We start from the raw sequence: 21243 nt of genomic DNA, 5'->3' as shown, positions 1-21243 counted from the left end.
AAAAAGTCAAATTATAACTTCTTAGCTCACCTATTCGATGACAACAAGATGCACCCTTTAAAATTTGACAAGTGATTTATCAAAAACCATAACTTTTTCCAATAATAATACTTACCAAAAAAAAAAAAAAAAAACTTCTTCCAATAATAATAACCACATCATCTCATTAGTCAATCTGCAATGTTTAACCCGGCATATTTAAACCATTTTCCTTATCTTTTAGTTTGCTTCACTAAATTTTACAAAATTTATCTCTTTCTTTCCCATCTCATCTTATGATATTATGAAAAGTATTCTTTTTTTGGTAAGAGATGTTACGATATATTCGGTCTCATACAAAAACTGCAGTAAACTACAGTGTATGTGAGTTTCCTTTAAAGTCCCAACTGTTACCTGCATTTAAGTAAAGGCCAAAAGGTTGTTCAGTTTTTCAGTTATATTAGTTAGCGTTTTTATTTTAAAAAGAAAATAAAAAATAATTTGGCGTTATGAGCTGAGCAGGGCTACGCGTGCACACTTCAGTTATTACATATAAATTGCAGAGGCATTTCAGTAATATCATAATTCGGAGAAAATATAAAGCTTCAAATCTATTTAGTTTTAGTATTGGTCGTTTAACTCTGTCATTCGTTCTCTCGTCGCAGCGAGAAGAACGAAGCGCACTGCGCACCTGCAACATAAATATAAAAGAACTCGGTTTCTGAACCTGTACGGATATCCGCATTCTCGATTACTGAAACCACGGGTTATCGATTTAGATCATCTTCTTCTGTGTCTCGGATCGTCTAAAACGAAGTTTCTGCCTGATTATCGTCTCTGTATTCTTCCGCAGCTCAACGAGTTCTTCTCTTAGGTACTTTTCTGTTCCTATTTGGATCTAGAAATCATTTTGAATATTATTATCGTTCATCTGCTGGATTTTGGTTATGCTTTTTAGGTATTTGGTGTTTAGGGCGGTTTCTCTGCGTGTAATATGGAGTTTTTTAAAGGATTCTGACAAATTATTTGGTTGTTTGGTTTTGATGGGCACTGCATACCCTCCGTTAGTGTTATTTTGGTTCGTTACATAGTATCAAGCCTGGAAATGGCGTAGTTGTTTGGTTTCTGCGCTTGTTTGGTAACTTATTTTATTTTTACTGTTAATGGGTTGGATTTGTTCTACGTGCTGGTTTTCAAGATTTTTCGTTTTATATTAATCATTTTTGACCTTCTAGATCTTGTTATGTTAGATATTCTCAGCGAGATTGGATCTGTTATTTGTATTTTCTACGATTTTCGTTTACTATAGCAAACAAATGCCACATTCTTGAAATTTAGTCGTTTTTTTAAAGTTAATTTTCTGGTTTATTGTTTAGTCAGACAGAGTTTCAAACAGTTTGATTTCTGTCCAGATCTTCAGTTGTCACATATGTGTTCTATCTCTTCCCTGTTCCTCCTCACCCCTATCACCAATTCTTTAATTGATTTTTTTTTGGTAGATTATTGCTTTTTCAGTGTTCGAATTGGAACGAACAATGCATACAAAATACCCCTTGAACATTTTTTAGCAACTTAGTATTTTACAGTTCAAGTGAAGAAAAGTTGGTTATTTTCTGAAGTAGGTTAGTTTTAGTTGAATTCTGGACGACACTTGTAGTGTTGTCATAGAAGATGTCACAAATGGTTGCTCTTGCTTGTATGACGCTAATCAGATGGCTGTGTGCGTGAAACTGGTATGCAATTTACGTTTTATGCAGTTGCTCTAATTTTATAAGCTAGGATACCATACCTTGCCTTCTTTCCTGCTTTGCTTTTTTTTTTTTGGTAGTTTAGACATGTTACATTTGCAAATCATGATTTGTGTAGTGTTTCTCCACATATTGCTAATTGGTTCTGAAATTTTCATTTATCGTGACTACAAAGAAAGCTATGATCCTGATTATTCATCTGTTTGATGCCATTGTCTTTGTTTTTCCAATCCCATAATGCATGCTTCCAAACCAACCTTACAATCATACTCCTTTAGATGGTGGTAATTGAATATTTATAGGAGACTTTTCAAACTCATATCTACCGGCTTTCCCTTTTCTGGTGGAAGGCATTTGTCATCGCAACTTTGAATATCTTTATGTTAATATTCTGAACTGTTAAATTATGTACTCCAGAATACTATGGGGGTATTCTGGTCATTTGGAGTTTTATTTTTATGAGTAGCCGATTCCCTTTGTAGGCTACAGCAGGGCATTATTTTCCAGTATTCTTTGTTCCTTTATTATAAATAGGAGGCTTGGGGTGATCACAAGATCATTCAAGTATTACACTCTCATTGTTCTATTAACATGGCATCAGAGCCAACATATGATCTAGGTTATAGAGCAACCACCCTCTTCCATCGTCTCTCTCTTCTTCCACCTTTCTTGTTCTCTTCTTTCCTTCCTTCCCTTGGTCTCACACTTCTTAAATGGCAGCACTAATGAGGTGATCAAATTGATCTAGTTGCTGCCCTCCACCTACCTCCATGATTTAGAAATATTTTTGGATCAATACCTACTGGGTTCCCTTTTGCGATATTTGGAGTCTTCCTATTTTTTGGAGATCGAGTCTTCTCTTGTTGGAGATCCATAGCAAGCACTGTGAACAACATCTATCAATTTTTTCATTACCAACAACATTCCTTTTTCTAGATTGATCTCAATTGTCAGGGTTTTGACAATTTTGCAAAACCCTGACACATCGATTCTAGGGTTTCACTTGTCAGAAGAAGCTAGTTTTTTGAGGGCGGTTCTGCGCTTCCTAAAGTAACATTCGACCTCACTTTCAAGCTGCTTCATTGAAGATTTTTGGAGATCTTAATTTTACACCTTTTTGAGAATTGATTTTTCCACTATATCGATCTGAATTTTGGTGTGGTCTACCTGCACCAATCTGCTATTGGATTTTTGGTGATAAGATTGAGTGATAATGTCTGATCTTACTACTGCCACCCATAGTTGTTAAGGTGGCGCCTAGGCATCCATGCGCCTTGGTCGCCTAATTGGTGTCACTCTGATTTTGGACCCTCTCCAACGCCTAGGGTCGTCTAGACGCTGTGACAACTATGCTCCGGAGTTGAAGGACAGACAAGGAATGACTATCTTCCTCTTGTTGCTGCCATTAAGCTGAATGGTACTAATTACCTGATGTGGTCTAGATCTACATATTTGACCATTGCTGGTCGTGGTCTTATTGGACATCTCACTAGAACCACTATGAAACCAGTTGATGAGGGTCCTCTCCAGGATCAATGGGTATCCAATGATGCTATGGTTAGTCTTGAAAATGTAAGTATCCATGGTCAGGTTCAGCTCTAATACCAAATAATGCAATCTGAAAATCCAGATTACGGATTACAGATGCAAGCATATACCCAATGATCAAACTGTAATAAAACCTGAGATAAAAGAAGCAACAGTTTATTAAGGGAAAAAATTAGGTCGATGGAAGGGAGGGAAGAGAGATGAGATTGAATGATTGATCGTCTAGGGAGGAAGAAGAAGAGAACATAAGAGAATAGAAGAAATTAGGTTTGGGATTCCAATCCCGTATGCACTGCTCAACTACACCAAAACTCTTAAAGAAGAAATTCATTCTTTACTCAAATCATCTCTAATTAATGGGACTTGTATTACATGTATAAAGACCAAAAATCCTAAATTGACTCATAAAAGGACTCTTAATCATACTCACACTCTTCAAGTAAAATTCAAAAAAGAACTCTATCTATCTAACTATTAAGCATTCTAATCTAACTCAAACACTTAACTACTGATCCCGGCATACTATCTTTATCTCCACTTTATGTGCTTATATTTTTTGGCTAAAGGTCAGCAATATATATATATATATATATATATATATATATATATATATATATATATATATATATATATCAGCAGAGGAAGTAACCTGAGCTCAAATTGGTCAAATCTATACAGGGGTCTTTCCTGACCATCCCACAAAATGTTCTCAACAATATAACTAGGAGGAGTTTCCCAGAGATCAGACCTACGACACACCAAAGCTTTCTTTGCTTAGGAATCTGCCATCACATTTATTTCTTTGTAACAATGAGAGATTCTCCAAGATATAGCATTCAAGTATGAATCAATAAAATTCCATCTTTGTTGAAAACACCAAGGAATGGCCATCTCAGATATGCAGAACACAACTGAACTTGAGTCACATTCGATCCAGATCCTTTCAAAACGGTGCTCCCTGGCAATTTGATTGCTTCAAAAAAGGCACTAAATTCTGCCACAAAATTAGGGGTAATTCCCACATAGGATGAGAATCTCAATATGTGAGAACCAGAAGATGATCTGAAAATGCTACCGCACCCTGCATGACCTTGGTTTTCCAATAGCACTTCCATCTATATTTACTTTGAACGAGCCATGCAGAGGTTTTCCCAAAATATTTCAATGACTTCTTGACCATGTTGAGCAACAGTATTAACCTGTAGACTTTAGAAATGATGAGATCCTTGACTGATTTAATATGGCAGGGGTGATTTATACATATCGCTTGCAAGTTCTGGAAAAATGCTTTAACCACAACTTTAAAGTTCCTATGATGATCATCAAACCTTCTCATATTTCTTTCTGACCATATCTGAAAAGGGATAATGATCACAGCAGCTAGCCACACCTCCTTCAAAGGAGCATTCAATGCCTTCCTTTCCCACCATGAAAAAAGCAACTGAATGGAGGGAAATCCAGACCAACATAAATCAAAGATCTTTAACACTTCATTCCACTCCGATCTAGGAAATTGGCAGTCCAGAAAAATATGATTTCCAGAAAAATATGATTAACATTTTCCGAATCATGGAGACATAGATTGCATCTTGAAACCATTGGGATTCTTTTCTTAATAACATTATCATCAGATGGTAAACAGTTATTAATCAATCTCCACCCAAACACAAAATCTGGGATATAAGAATTTACTCCATATGTAGGATATGAAGGAACCATAGGACCTTCAACCGAACTCCCTCCCAAGCAGATTTAACAGAGAACTTACCAGATGGTGTGAGAAACCAAACCTGTGATACTCATTGGAATTTATAGCACTTTATGGGATTATAAGCCCATTACAATGAAACCCAATATATATATATATATATATATATCCAAAGGTCAATTTCAGCCCATTGGACTATCACCAGTACCTAATGGGGCTCCCAAGCTTGTGCATACGCCTCCATACAACTGCATGAGTTGGTCATGAAACATTTAAACACCAAACTGCCACGTGGCAGATATTTAAGACTGTAATAGTCAAGTGAACCTTCATGGGCTGCGATTCTGGGCAACAACAATGCCAATAACTATAAAAGAAGTGAAGCAGGCTGTGAAGGGAACAACAACAACAACAACGGGAATAACTTTAACAGTTAAGTAATGGAATTGGTGGACAAATTTTGAAATTGGATCTTCAAGTCGATAGCAGGGTGTATGGATGGGTTTAATTTGTCTATTTTTGGCTGTATTGTGGTGAAGGGAAAAATGGTAAATTCTTAAAACATTTATTTTTATTTGAATTTTTTTATTGTGAAAAATTTGTTTCGAGAGAAAGTAACAATTGGCATTCCAAAACAACCCTGAATTTTTTTTGAGAGGGGCATGATAAATGATCAATGCCCTGAAACATTTTGTTCAAAATACTTCAGTTTTATAAGGCTATAAGTTCACACGCAGTTATGCATGCGCATACAATATACATGCATTCACACTCACAAACAGAATGACAATTGGCATTTTGAAACAACCTTGAAATATTCTTGGTAGAGGCAGGATAAATGTTCACTGCTCTGAAGTATCTATTTCCAGTGCCTTCACCCTTTAGAATTATTCAAGTTGTAATTTAGTTTCACTTCTATAATGCTATTTCACATTCCGGTCCGCACACATGTATACACATTGTTTTTTGGGGGGAGGGGGAGAGGGAGAGGAGAGATCATGGCCTGCCTGAAGCATCTTTTTCCCATGTTTATTCAAGTTCTTATGCCGTTGCTTCTGTGATTACATTGAGTTTGTTGCTTATGTGTGCTTTCTCTGTGCCTTTGCTATTTAAGTGGTCAAGTTATTAACATAGTTCGAAAACTCGGGTTTCAGTCTCGTTTCAGCCAGACTGAAATGACCATAATTTTGCCGTGGGTTTCCATTAGCCATTTTGGGACACAAACGGCCGAAATGTCCGAAAATTTTAGCTGAAACAGTGCATTTTTCTCTACAATGTAGGCATGACCAAAATTTTGACCGAAGTGATCAAAATTTCGGCAAAACACCGAAATTTTGACTGAAATATTACTGATTCCTTAATTCACCTGTTATTTTTTCTCGGCCTCATCGAAATCACTGAAATTTCCGGAGTTTCGGCGAGTTTTTGAACTATGGTTAACTTTCTTCTTACAAGATTATATTTTTCACTAGCAATTTTCTTAACTGGCTGACCTTTGCTCATTTATGCTTATAGGTTACTGTAGATCAATTCCGATGCAGTCACATTCTGATGATGCTGTCCCTAAGGTGAAGGAAGAAACTGACTTCACAGATACTAGTTCTCAGAGTCATCTGGATGACACTTTTCAGAAATCTGTAGATGTTCTTGAGGTGGATGATGAGGTACAAATCATAGATGATGAAGGTGACCAATCCAGTGAAAATGCCTCAAATCAGCTGGTGGTTTATAATCCAACGAGTGATACCGATCAGACTGAACCGTTTCCTGAACCCATTGGATATCAGCCTCCACCTTTCCCTAGTGACTCAACACCACACCCCCCTTCGAGAGTTTTGCCCTCTGTAGGGGCATTCACCGTCCAGTGTGCTATTTGTTTTAAATGGAGGCTTATCCCAACAAAAGAAAAGTATGAAGAAATCCGTGAAAATATCTTGCAGCAACCTTTTGCATGTGAAACAGCTCGTGAGTGGCGGCCTGACATATCTTGTGATGATCCGGCTGATCTTTCGCAAGATAATAGCAGGCTCTGGGCTATTGATAAGCCTAATATTGCACAACCCCCTCCTGGGTGGCAACGACTTCTTAGGATCAGAGGCGAAGGGAGCACCAGGTTTGCAGACATGTACGTATCCGTCTTACTTTCATCTTTTTTTTTTTTTAATGAAAAAGCTCCTTTTCCTCCTATGGGAGTGGTATCTGTAAAGATAATTTTGTAACCCACTTTAGATGTTAGTTTAGAAAATGTTAGCATGAATTCATTGTAACATGATGCAGTAGCATTATCATGGCTGGACCGGGATGACCTGATCTGGAGACCCAGACCAAGGTGAACCGGACCCAAACCAGATTTTTGGTCCAATAAGGTTTGGGCATGACCTGATCTGGAGACTCAGACCAAGGCGAACTGGACCCAAACTGGATTTTTGGTCCAATAAGGTTTGGTAGGGATTTATTTAGTTATTTGGGGTTACTCTTATAATTTGGGTTTTTTTTTTAAGATACGCAGGAGAGTCTTTATTCAGTTTTCTTGTTTGAGTTAGTTATCAGCTTTCAAGTTTCCTGGTAGGAATCGATTTCAATTTTAGGAGAATCTATTTATACATTTAATGGTTTAGTGTTAGGTAAGTCACAAGCCCTAACTTCAGGCAGGATCTCAGCAAGAAAACTTATTCAAGACAAATCGCAAGCTCTGTTTTGAGTGTATATTGATTAGCAGTTCTAGCAGATTAAGCCTTCACTAATCTGATGAAATTCTGGCAGGATGATTCCCTTTGGTTGGGCTTTGATAGATCAGTAATTTCCTGAATAGAACGCAAGTACAGGATTCAATAGACAAAAGAAAAAGAATATAGAAGGTAGAAGGTGAATAAATAGGATTGAGTCTCACTCTCGGTGAAAGTAGGGGTTAGGGTGCATACATTAGTGATCCTCCCTAGACCCTGCAGTGGCGGGAGCCTTGTGCACTGGGTACACCCTTTTTCTCTCATTCTCTCCCTTATGCCTCTCACCCCTCACAGGTATAGGTATCTCACGCTTCCCACTGCATGTCACAGCATAATATGGTTTCAACTTTCAAAACCAAAATCTTTTTTTTTTCCTTCAATTTGTTGGCTATAGAATCCAGCCACATCCTTGTATTTATAAATTTAAAATCGACTACAGAATTTTAGATGTTTTCCTTAGTAAAAAAAAATTACAAAGCAACCCAATCTTAATCTAATTAGTTAACAAATAAAGAATCCTAGAAAAAGGAAACTACTAATAACCTATAAAAAGAAACTAATCTCGAGCTAATAAGCCCCTACACAAGATATAAAAAACTGTAGAAACCGCTTCCTCTAAAAGGCCGACCTTGTAGGAAAGGGAGGAAACAATATGTATATCATACAGGAGCTCTAACACGGCGGACTATCCAAAGGGGGACACGGGTGGATAAATAATTTTTTTAACACCTGCCCGCTCCCAGGGGGACTAGATACCGTGACCCCTGCCTGCTCTGATACCATGTAGAAACCGCTTCCTCTAAAAGGCCGACCTTGTAGGAAAGGGAGGAAATAATATGTATATCATACAGGAGCTCTAACACGGCGGACTATCCAAAGGGGGACACGGGTGGATAAATAATTTTTTTAACAAAAACCTTCTAAACTTTAGGACTAATAAGGCTGTCAAATCCTCCTCCCCCATGGCCAATTAATCTTCAATCTTTATCACCAAGCTAGCTGGCCGTGGGCCCCACACAACCTGATCATCACCTCCTCCTTAACCAACAATGAAATTTGGGAAATATAGAAGTTATTCTGAAAAATATCTTCCTCCGATTAAGCTGGTCAATGTGGCAGAATGTGCTGGCATAGGTAACTTGATATGCGATTGAATAAACCCAGAATTTGGGGAAGATACAACCCTGGCTTAGCCCAACCGAGAGTCCTTGCTGCACCATGGTTGTAAATTGGATTCGATGGACAGAGATTATTGAAATATTGAGTTAAAGTTTTCTCTCCGTTGTGAGTATGGTGCGTGCTGTTTCCTCTTTCTCTCTCTTTCCCTGGCTTGAATCAAAGTCTTTTTTTTTTTTTCACAGTTAAGTCCCTCTTGTTTCTTACCACCATTGTTGTTCTTCCCTTGTTCCTTCTTCTCACTATTTTTTCCCGTTAGTATTTTCCTGTCCTGCTCTGGGCGGTACCTGCAGCTGCTTTGAGTTGGATCGATATCATCGTGACAGCTTCTTTTGACCTAATATTCTATATTTCTATGCGTTGATTGCCCACTTATAAGTGACCCAAATCCTAGATTTTCAGTTCCTAATACCCTTTCAGCTGTGAGGGCCAAAACCGCGATCAGACTTGAACTTTAGCTTACCGCCAGCGAAACTTACAGGGATTATATCCTGCTATTTGAACCAAGGTTCGAAAACTCGGGTCTCGGAGCCATCTCGGCCCAACCCAAAACCGAGTCCAGTCGGCGAGTTTTTGTAAATTTCTTTTTTTTCCGACTCGGAAGCCCATCTCGGTGGGTTTTAGACCTCTTCTGGGTCTGAAAGTTGGTATTAAGCCTATTTTAGGCCATTTAAACACAATGGCACTATCAGATTTTGCAAAAACAAAGTCCAAATAGGAGTTTCAGTTAGTGGGAAAGCAGGACAGACACTTATGCTAGAAACCAGGAAGGACACTGGACAAACAAGCTTATTTATGTCTAATATCATTTAAGTAAATTCTTTTGTATTTGTATTTCAAAACAAAACTTTCCAACAAGTCCAAGATTGCTAAAATCTGATTTATATTGAAAGAGTTATGTACTGGTCAAACTTAATTCGGTGTGCACGAATGCTGTCAAAATCGCTTTGAATGAAAATAGTTTTTTGGACATTAAAACAAATGAATATTTTACCGCACTTTTGGTTTTTAGCAATGTTTTACCATAATAAGATTTATGGAATTTTTAGATTTGAGAAAAACCTCAGCATTAGAAAGTTGAAAATTGCACCAACCGCCGAAAATCCAGTTTTTGTTCTTGAACTGGGGGGTTGATTTTTTTTCCTTTTGGAATTTGATTTTTTAACTATTTTTGTTGGATTCAAATAGAGGGGTATTTGCTTATTTATGAATAATATCTTAAGTAAATGAAATACAAAAACATTTACTTGAATGATATTAGGCATAAATAAGTGTCTGTCTTGTTTGTCTTGGTTCCTGGCATAGATAGGTGTCTGTATACCAAGAATTTCCAGCAAGATCTCTAGATCTGACACTCATATAAAGGACCTAGATCTCGACCGAGATCCGAGATCTCGGCGAGATATTGTACTTTTGTGACTCGACCCCCATCTTGTCTCGGATTTTCAAAATACCGAGAAACTCGGCGAGATCTCGCGAGTTCTCGAACTATGATTTGAACTAATGGTTGGGTTATTACCTGATTTTTAGAGGACCCATAGTTGCGATTCAGTCCCCAAAGGCCCAGCTCGATTGGATCTCTTAAGGGAGATCTCTTCTTCTAAGTACGACTTTTCTGTCAGTGGTCTGCTATCGAGAGGTTGAAGACAACCTCTCCTTCACTATACTATATTTGAAACTAAGCCCTTTCAGTCCTTAGTTTATTTCATTCATTACCTTTCTTATTATTAGTTTCCAGAAATACCCCACTTACATATTTGCTTCCACTTAAGTTCATAATTTTGTCTCTTCTTTTGTTGGTTTTGAACTTCCATATAATTATGTAATTGTCACTCAATGATTATTGAGTTATTTATTATTCTTGTGGGCCCATAGTGATCCCAGATCAAGGGTTTTGTGACCGTAGATGGCATCATGCACCTCATTGTTCAAAGATGAATTAGGTCCGAAGTCATTGTGTTCTTGTAGTGAATGTGAAGGTTGCAGAACTGTGGATAGGGATATATGTTATATTAGAAAGATGTAGACATCAAGATATTGTAATGCCTCATATGAGCTTTTGTACAAAATGAATCAAGTCAGAATTCATTGGTTGATTTTACTGTGAATGCAAATTACGGGGAGCTGAGAGATTGCCCAGATTGGATCTTATCCCCCAGCCCTTTTCTTTCTTGCTGTGTTTGGTTTAAGTTTTGTCAATTTGTTGAAGTGAAGTTCTAAACCAGTTTTTTAGCGGGTGGTACCTTTGTGGTTCAATGGTTGTGATCTTGTCATTCTTTTAGAAAGTATAAAGGGCATACACCGCATACCCAGCTCCCGCCACTGCGGGGTCTGGGGAGGGTCATAATGTACGCAGCCCTATCCCTGCTTTCGCTGAGAGGCTGTTTCATAATGTCATTGCTTTGTGGGTACTAATGAGTATTTGCCTTGTTAACCCTCAGGTTGTATTCCTTTCTGGATTGGGGGGAGGGGGCATTAATTCTTAGGTACCCTTGATCTCGGCATGTGAAAGTACCGCTGCTGCCCTACAGTAGACTTGAGTTTGCTTATTGGAATTGAGTGTGGAGCTATGAATCTTGTTAATTCTTCGAAAATATCATTAGATTCATGAGAGAAAGGCTTTCTATGGGATTTTTTCTTTGGTGGTTGAAAATATTTGTGTACTCCTTGTCCATGTCCTTCAGTTAGAAGAATTTTCTCTATGGACTCTTTTCCTGATAATAAGTTTGATTTGTTGTTGACCAAAGAAAATTAAAACCATTTGCAGCAGAGGTTCTCTCTCTTTTTTCCCACCTGGTTGGACTTGGTTTTTTTTTCTACCAAATTGCTATGATTATACAACTACTATGCCCCTCTATTATGATGATCACCATCTTCTTCGGTATACAATTTACGCATGCTTGAGGGGGCTACATTGAGGAGGATCCAAACTTTATTATGTAGCAGCATCATTTGTTTTGTATATGTATAACTATTGGGACAGTCTAGAAGAGACAAAAGAAGGGATTAATTCTTAGTTAGAGCCTTGGAGGTCAACCTTGGAAACAAGAGGCTTTAAGATTAGTAGAACGAAGACGGAGTATATGATGGGTAATTTTAGTCACACAATGAGGGATACTGTAATGGTGCAAATTGAGGAAAGAGAGATACCGCAAAATGACTATTTTAGATATTTGGGTCAATCATAAATAAAGAAGGTGACATAAAGGATGATGTTTCACAGAGAATTAAAGTGGGATGGATGAAGTGGAGAGGCGCGTCCGTAGTGCTGTGTGACTGAAGAATTCCTTTAAAGCTTAAAGAAAAGTTCTATAGGACTGTTGTTTGACTGGCCATGATGTATGGGGTAGAATGTTGAGCAGTTAAGAAGTGTCATATTGATAAGCTTTGTGTAGTAGGGTTGAGGATGTTAAGATGGATGTGTGGAAAAACAAGGAAGGATAAAGTACGGAATGAACATATGAGATCGGACTTGAGAGTTGCACCGATCAATGACAAGCTCTGAGAGAGTTGTTTAAGGTGCTATAGTCATATTCAATGGAGGCCTAGGAACGCCCCATTAAGGAGGATTGATATGATTCCGATTGAAGGAGCTACAAGAGCTAGGGGCAGACCTAAAATGACTATAATAGAAGTGGTGAGGAAGGACACGCATAGTCTAGGTCTTGTACCAAGTATGACCTCAAACAGAGCCTATTGGAGGGCAAGGATCCGTGTTGCAGACCTCATTTAGCTGAGAATCTCCTGACGTGCTGGGTTGTGTCGACTCTTTCCTCTTACCATCTTTCATCTTTCTTTTTTCATTATTGCACACCTTTCATTTGTCTTGTTCTTTTTCATATCCCATCTTTTTCCCCATCCCTCTTCCCCCATTTCCCTTTTTGGTTAGAACTCTGTTTTCCCTACTTTGCTTTGGTTGGATCCATGTAGCCGACCCCATTAAGCTGGGATAAGGCTGAGTTTGTTGTTGTTGTTGTAGTGCAGAAGATCTTAGAGTTTCTATGTAGAGCAGCTGGAGGAGTGGTCCAAAAAATAAAAAACAAAATAAAATAAAAAGACATTTGTAGTTACCGTAAATACTGCTTTTAAGTATATGTCCTCATTCTTGAGATGCTTTCAGTAAATAGATTGTCCTGCGAATAACATCTGTGCTTACAGACCTTGTCTGGGCATTCTGATTGTTAGCAAGCTTTATTATTTTATTTTGTGGTATGGGATGTTATCTTTTCATATTGTATGAATATCTTGCTTGATCCAAATTTTTGTTTTAGGTATAAAACTTGACATCTGAGAGTGATACTTCTGTTATAAATGATACTTTGAGATGTTAGCTTTCAATACATTTTCATTATTTGAAGTCATCTTGATCTTGGGATTTTTGGTATTTCCAGTTATTATGTTGCTCCATCAGGCAAGAGACTGCGCTCCACGGTAGAGGTCCAGAAGTATGTCTGCTCCTTGCACTTCATCACTGAAAATTCAACCCACCTCATATAGTCGTTCAATGAATCGAAGTGTGAAACTATAATTTACTGTCCAAACTAATGCGGTTAAAAGAGTGTATGACACACTCCATATCTCCTTCTGCTTCTTAAAGTTTCCTGTTGTACAGGTATCTGCTTGACCATCCAGAGTATGCCACTGAAGGGGTCACTATGGCACGATTTTCATTTCAAATACCAAAACCTCTTCAGGAGAACTATGTTAGAAAGCGCCCAGCACGTGTGCCATCTTCATATGATAGCCCTGGACAAGGGATATCTAGCCCCCTTGAACCCAGGGAAGGTATGTAAAGAAAATTCTGTATCCATCTTCACATATTAAAGAAGAAATGATCGCAATTGTCAGAGTACACTGAAGATGGTGTTGACTAAAATGAATTCTCTTCTAGCTTGGCTTAAGAAATATTTTGTGAGTTACTTAAATTAAGTTTAGGATGGGAATTCATCTGATTGAGAGTTGATTTTTGAGTCCAAGCTATAATTGGGTAGTTGGCTTTGCCAGCCAAGTTCAGCATTTGTTAGGCCAAATAGAGTCAAAAGTAGTAAGGCTTCAACCTATTTAATTGTTAATTGCATTGCTTATTTCTCCTTTATTCCTTTAATTTATCTTTAGATCTGTTCTTATACGTAACTTACTCTTGACATTGTTATCTTAAAGTTTTAGATCAGCAAAGTTTAACATATTAAATGGACAAGCATTGACTGCATGGGATGATGGTGATGGTTTCTTTCTTTTAGTAAATGATGATTAAATACCCTGAACGGTTGATGTGGTCATGTCTTTGAAAATTTGTTGATATAAGACAAGGATTTGTACAATGTTGGAGAGGTGGGATCAGGCTAACCTCCAATCCTGTACAAAAGAGAAGCATTCTCCCAAACCTGAGAATCCTTTCTATGAAATAGACCCCGGTTCCTCTCTATAAAAGAAGAGCATCCACCGAAACATGAGATTCCTCACAATGGACAAAAGAAAGATCCAGATATTCATCAGTTGAATTCTTGTCTGACAAAGGTCTTGATAACCTGATGTGACCTAGAAGCAAGGTAGCAAAACTTTTACTGGTATAGTAGCTGTGGGGTTCTTTCACATGTTAACGCATAGGGATGATTGCATTACTAGCTGTGGAGTTAGTATTGTAAATTTTTCTTCGATTTTTTTTTAGTAGTTATTTATTTGGGGTTCTTTCACATGTTAACACATAGGGATGATTGCATTTCTAGCTGTGGAGTTAGTATTGTAAATTTTTCTTCAATTTTTTTTTAGTAGTTATTTATTTGGGGTCTTGGTTTATTTATTAATATGACAATCTGTTGACAAGGAAATTGAAGGTGGATGAATGTTAGGTTCCTTCTTGAAGTCCAAATCAAAACATGGGCCTCATATATCATTGATCTCAGTATTTACTGGTGTTGGAATGCCATTAAAATGCCATAAAATTGTGTGTGTGTGTTTACAAGTCTTTGATTGTCCTAGGTAGGTTAAAGTACAAAGGCACCTCCTATCTCTTTCCTTTTTCTTATTTTTCTTGGTACTTCTGACTTTTTACTTTGAAGTTCGTTCTTTTAGAAAAGAATTTAACCGCTTCAACTTCCAAGTAGATGTGTGTGTGTGCAAATGTGTGTTTAGAAGTCTTTGATCGTCCTAGGTATGTTAAAGTAGAAAGGCACCTCCTATCTCTTTCCTTTTTCTTATTTTTCTTGTATTTCTGACTTTTACTTTTGAAGTTCGTTCTTTTAGGAAAGAATTTAACTGCATCAACTTCCAAGTAGATATGTGATTGCTTTTGCTATACTTCTTTCAATGCCGTAGTGTGATACGAAAGAGGAAAAAACAAAAGGCAACTTGAATTGTTATTTCCTTGTTCAGTGGTAGAGGTTTTAGGATATGTGGATTAGGAGACCAAGTTGCTTCACCATCTTTTTAGGATAGGCAAACAATTTTGATGTTAGGTTAGTGTGTGAGTTTTGCTGTGAAATTTATGTAGACTTAAGTTGCAATAAGGGAACCAGGTTTAATCCGGGTCCAGAATTGTCACCCGATTTCTGGGATGCTATTGCATATTTGCATTGACCTTGAGATCAGTCTACCATCACCATTATCCATGTCTACTGCATGTGCATTTTTTGGATTGGACTTGTCATTTAACTGTCATTATCCAAAAAAATGTGATAGGTCTGATGGTTGGTTATCCTTTCTGATCTGCCTTTTGGTATGAGAAATGCCTGAGGTAGGCACACATCCTTCAGATATGAAGAAGAGATACCTGAAGGGAATGTTAGAATCAACACAGTTTACTGCAGCGATTGAATTAATATGTGCAATATAGAATATAGAACTTAAAGGATAACTCAATTATTTGTACGTATTTTGCAGTTAATCCACTCAACTGGGCAAGTCCTGCTGATGGTGAGTTGCTGATTGGTAGGGGAGGTCTATTGAATTCCTGTCTTGATGCCCCTGTTTTGGAACCTGTTACTCCACCAGAAAAGAAGCGAGCCAAGAAACCATCCAATGATATGTACAGTAGTACAGTATATAATCAGCCTCAGATCAAGTCAGAAAGTTCTAACCTTTTTAGGAATGGATAAGGAGACTCGCCTTGTTATACCTTGCCTCTTTTTGGGCCTTAATACATTGTACGATCCTATATTTTGCAGAAAATGGTGGAGAAAGTTTTGTTATGTGTGGTGAGGAGAGTTTTGGGCAAGGTCCTATAGGTTGAATTAATCATACGATGTACAAGGATTCATGTAAAAGAACTGATTATTGTAATGCATATCTCTTTTTGAGATCGTCCACTTGCTCTTGCTGTTGTTAAAGGTGATTTCATGGTGTAGTGGTTATGTAAGAGAGCTGCTACGGTCAAGCTTTGCACCTTGAGTTTTGGAAGGGAAATATAAAGCTCAGATGATAATTGCTAAATACTGTGAAGGGTCAGTTTGATTGGGAATTAGTTCCTGGTGGGTTGAGTTTAGTCTGTCAGAAGGATTCGAGCAATAATAAGTGGTCATTTGGAGATGCAGTTTTTGAACTAATGCCATTAAAACGGGTGAAATGCATCATCTCTAGTTGATGGATTTCTGGTAACCCTTTCTTTTGGGTTGCTATGTGTCTCACGCTGAATCTTATGGTAGCTTCAGCCTATACTATGCTGCAGGGATGCAACTTGGGCGGGCCAAACTTAGTCCGAAGTCAGCCTCCCCTAATCGTTCTGGGCCGAGAAGGAATCTTTATTGCTGTTGTTTAGGTTTGGTGGCACAGTAGGATGTCACATTTTGCACGTGTTGATCTCTCAGGCCCGAACTGCAAGACACCACAAGATTAAGGCACTGCAGAGGATTTTTTTCCTGCGCACGATCAGGTAACATTCTATTACCGTAATAATAATAATTCACCATTTTAAATAGAAATAATACATCACAGGTTATATGCTAAATAAATAAGTAGAGATATAACCATCTAAAATATGTCTACCAACTCCGTAAAACATATCGTGGGTGTCTTATGTATCCGTCACAATTTGCCAAATACTCGGCCATAGAGTTAGAATCCGGATTAGTTCCTCATACGAGTTGCAAGGTTTCTCCTTGCACGCTCCCTAGAGTATGCGTGTGAGAAAAAACGGATAGTGTCTCATTTCCTCCTTCCTTCTTCTTCTCTCTCTTTCTTTCTCTTCTTTTATTTTTTTTATTTTTTTATTTTATGCATTGAGTTTGATTAATTATTTGATAATCATAGGATGTAAAAGAAAAATCCGAATCGATCTATGTTTCGCTGCGCATTTGGGTATGAGATGGATCCCTCTTTCCATAGGTTGGAAAAGAGATGACTTTTTCAATTCTTGTTGATCACATACATTTTATGTGACAAGAAAAGAGCGGTTTTAGTAAAAAAAATTTATACCAAACTCTAATTGGGATACAATAGTGTTAGGATATGGAAACGGGCTCGATAAGAACGAGCTATAGAGGTCGTCAAGCCAGGTCAGGGCCTCGAGAACGTCGATCGCAAGCACGTGCATCCCGTCTTGCACCGGGGGTGCGTAACTCGTCATCTTAGAATAACACTAAGAAAGAAGAGAATAACCCTTGCGGCTTACGTAAGGCACTATGAGTCTATCATGGACCAACAGGGTTCGAGACTTTCGCCCACGTCACGCCTAATCAAGAGTGTGGGAAGCAACGGATAAACATTATCTCCGAATTACACTCTCTAATGGTCTCATTCCACTTCGGGATTCCAGCTTTCCAATTCAGGCACAACTCGAACTCTCCACCATCTTAAATAAGGGAGGTAACACGTGTCTAAGCCATCTGAACACTCATTGAATTGACTATTGCTCAGAGATCTAACTTAAGCATCGGAGTGAGATCATCGGCGACGCCCGGTACTCTCTGCTAACCGCTGTCTTGCAGGAAGAACTCGCTCCAGTAGGATTTCTGATGCAACAGTTTGGCGCCGTCTGTGGGAAACGATACAATTCTCAAAGCCTTAGACTCTCTATCCAGTTGAACTCGAGATCATGGCTAGAGAACCAAACGTTGTTCCATCCAATACTCAGGCCCCTCCGGCCGTAGTAAATCCGGTGACACGTCAGGCGACGAAGAGCACTCGTGGTGGCGCAAATGTGGGGAAGAAAACACAACAACGGCGGACAACCACTGCGCCTGTCGATCCCCCGCTACCACCAGCCGGAGAAACAGTAGGAACTAAACCCTTGGCGGCAATGGGGACTAGCCAAGGCACGATACCGGACCAAGGCCAATCTAGCCGCGACATCCAAGCTTTACCGCCCCCACCACCGCTGCCTCAAGGATTTGTCCCAGGAACAGATCCTAATGCACCTGCCAATGTCGGCCAAATCCAGGATCTGCAACAGCAAGTCCTCAATCAGAATGGAGTCCTAAGGGATGTGATTCGAGAGATGCAAGCGCTAAGGGCGACTATTGTAGCGGCGGCCACGGCCGCAGGCCTGCCTCTGGCTCCAATACCTCCTCCAACGCCGATACCGCCTCCGGTACTCCCAAGGACTACCCAGGAGAATCCGAGGCCAGCAAGAGAAGACGTACGAGCGTCAGGGAGTAGAGTGGGGTCGTCTCACCCGTCCAGGCGAGAGCTACCTCCTTTAGGAGTAGCTCGTACGGGGAACCTGCCTACCAGGAGCAGGCCCTCACGCGTGGAAGACCAGTCAATCTCCACTAGCCGGGGAACTCACAGCCAGTCCGAAAGGACTCGTTCCAAGGCCTCAGACATACGCACTAATCGGGTAAATCCACCAAGGCTACCCCGTCAAGATCTTAGGGACGAATTGAATGCACGTCGTGCACTCACTGATGTCATCAACAACCAGGTTGTAGAAAACGAGCTTGGCCGTAAGCTCAGAGAGATGAACACGAAGATAGCGGCCCTGGAAAGGGGAACAGCCCCAGAAGAAAGTTTCAGGTCGGGCCAACACCCCTTTACAAGGGAGCTCATGAGGGCAGAGCTTCCTAAGGGCTTTAAACCCCCTACGTTCGAGGCTTATGATGGAAAAGGTGATCCCAACGATCACATCAGTTACTTCAATGCCATGATGACGGTCTACGGTGGATCTGACATAGTGTCGTGTCGGTCTTTCCCCACCTCCCTTAAAGGACCCGTGGCATTGTGGTTCGCCAAATTGAAACCCAACTTGATCCGAAGCTTTACAGAGTTGGCCAAGGCTTTTGTCAGCCGCTTCTAGAGCAGTGTGAAGCAGAAGAAGACCGCAACCAATTTCTTGGCCGTAAAACAGCGCTCTGATGAGTCCATCAGAGATTATATCACCCGTTTCAATGCGGAGAGCCTAGAGATCAAGGACCTGGACGATGCAATGGCCTTCAATGCCTTGCACAACGGGGTCACCAACCACGATCTAGTGAAGTCACTTGCACTGGACCCGGTGACAACCATGCCACAGGTACTGGATTGTTGCTACCAATACGCCAACATGTTCGATATCATGAAGGCAAGAAAAGCAGTGGATGGCAAAGTCCCTGAGAAAAAGAGGGCAAGTGAGAAGGATGAGAAGAGTAAGGACACCAAGAGAGCGAGGTCAGACAGGGACCAAAGCCCTGACTACACCCCGCTCAACACCACCAGGACCAAGATCCTCATGGAGGTCTACGATCGGGGCCTATTGCAGTGGCCTAGACCAATGTTCTCAAATCCTGAGGACAGGAACAAGAACAAATACTGCAAGTTCCACAGGGATGTCGGGCACGATACCGAGAACTACAGGCAATTGAAGAGAGAGATAGAAGATGTGATACAGAAGGGTCACCTGAAGCGGTATGTGAAGGAAGACACAAAGGACAACCCCCGAGGTCGTGACACCATGAGGAACGTCCGGGGAAGGGATGACAGAGCTCGTAGAGGAGACGATCGAGATCGCCAAGGCAATCGCCGAGACGATCAACGAGAGGTCCGTGGAAATCGGGACGAGGCCAATACGTCCCCGACCCCTGCCATTCTCACCATCCTGGGAGGACCAGGACAGGAGTCAGCCCGCAAAGCCAAGGCGAAAGCGAGGTTCGTGGGAGTGGCCGAGGTCCCCGAGAAAAGAGCACGCACTGAGCCCGAGATCACGTTCTCGGACAAAGACATGGAAGGGCTGAGCTGGCCACACGACGATGCTGTCGTGGTTCAGGTAGTCATAGCCAACCGACCTGTCCACAGGATTTTAGTGGACATGGGCGCATCTGTAGATATGCTATCCTACGATGCATATTTACAATTCAGGATCGAACTGGGCACGCTGAAGCCCGAGGCAGCACCCTTATACGGATTCTTAGGCGCACCTGCCCCGATTGAGGGGTCAGTAGAGCTCTTACTGACGGTGGGAACAGTACCGTGCCAGAAGACCATAAAGGTCAATTTCGTGGTCGTTCGAGTAGCCACTGCCTACAACGCCATCCTGGGCAGACCCAGCTTGAACGAGCTGGGCACCGTAGTTTCCACCAAACACCTGAAAGTCAAGTTCTCCACCCTCAACGGCGTAGGAAAAATGCCAAACGGAGCAGAAGAAAGCTTGGGAATGTCACACTGTGTTCCTGAAAGGCATCAAGGGCAACTATAGGGGAATGACCTATCAGGTGGAGGTCACGGATAACCGCAAAGAAGATAAGCGCTATCAGCGAGGCGAGCCAGTAGAGGAGCTCGTAGAGGTCCCGTTGGATGGACAGAACCCCGCGAGGACTGTAAAAATCGGGTCCTCACTAAGTAAAGAAGAGGCGGGGGAGCTCACCACTTTCCTACAAAAGAATAAGGACGTGTTTGCCTGGTCAGCAGCTGACATGCCAGGCATACCCCGTCACATTGCCGAGCACACTCTGCACGTGGATCCCAACAGGAAGCCAGTGCAGCAGAAAAGGAGGACGTTCGTGCCAGAACGACAGGCCACGGTGAAAGAAGAAATTGAGAAATTGAAGGCATCCGACTTTATAAGAGAAGAACAATTCCCCACCTGGCTTGCAAACATGGTGATGGTTCCCAAGCTGAATGGGAAATGGAGGATGTGTGTTGACTACACCGACCTCAATAAGGCATGTCCCAAGGACGAATACCCATTGCCCAGGATCGACCTGCTGATAGATGCGACAGCAGGACATGAAAGGTTAAGCTTCATGGATGCTTACTCCGGGTACAACCAGATCCTGATGAAAAGGGGAGATGAAGCGTATACTACTTTTCGATCAGACCAAAAAAACTTCTGCTACCTAGTGATGCCATTTGGGCTGAAGAACGCGGGAGTAAGCTACCAAAGGATGGTGAACAAGATCTTCAAAGCCCAGATAGGCAGAAACATGGAGGTATATGTAGATGATATGCTAGT

The 21243-nt window shown here is 40.4% G+C and overlaps 2 protein-coding genes across 3 annotated transcripts; both read left to right on the top strand.

The window, feature by feature from the left end:
* Positions 1-640: 640 nt before the first annotated feature.
* LOC122660268 (methyl-CpG-binding domain-containing protein 2-like) lies at positions 641-16223 on the top strand. Of its 2 annotated transcripts, XM_043855500.1 has the most exons (5): positions 642-853; positions 6499-7108; positions 13277-13330; positions 13498-13670; positions 15765-16223. In XM_043855500.1, exons 2-5 carry the CDS (start codon positions 6519-6521, stop codon positions 15977-15979), a joined length of 1032 nt encoding a protein of 343 aa, XP_043711435.1. In that variant the 5' UTR covers positions 642-853; positions 6499-6518; the 3' UTR covers positions 15980-16223. The 2 variants fall into 2 exon arrangements, with proteins under 2 accessions (XP_043711436.1, XP_043711435.1); XM_043855501.1 differs by lacking the exon at positions 13277-13330 and having other exon boundaries at positions 641-853.
* A 3019-nt stretch (positions 16224-19242) lies between these two features.
* Positions 19243-20487, top strand: LOC122659365. Its single transcript, XM_043854479.1, has one exon. The coding sequence runs from the start codon at positions 19243-19245 to the stop codon at positions 20485-20487; it is 1245 nt and encodes a 414-aa protein (XP_043710414.1).
* Positions 20488-21243: the final 756 nt, after the last annotated feature.

The sequence above is a fragment of the Telopea speciosissima genome, chromosome 4 (assembly GCF_018873765.1).
Source record: "Telopea speciosissima isolate NSW1024214 ecotype Mountain lineage chromosome 4, Tspe_v1, whole genome shotgun sequence".
NCBI lineage: Eukaryota > Viridiplantae > Streptophyta > Magnoliopsida > Proteales > Proteaceae > Telopea > Telopea speciosissima.
Note: the sequence above shows the minus strand (reverse complement) of the source record. Positions and strands in the feature narration are given on the sequence as shown.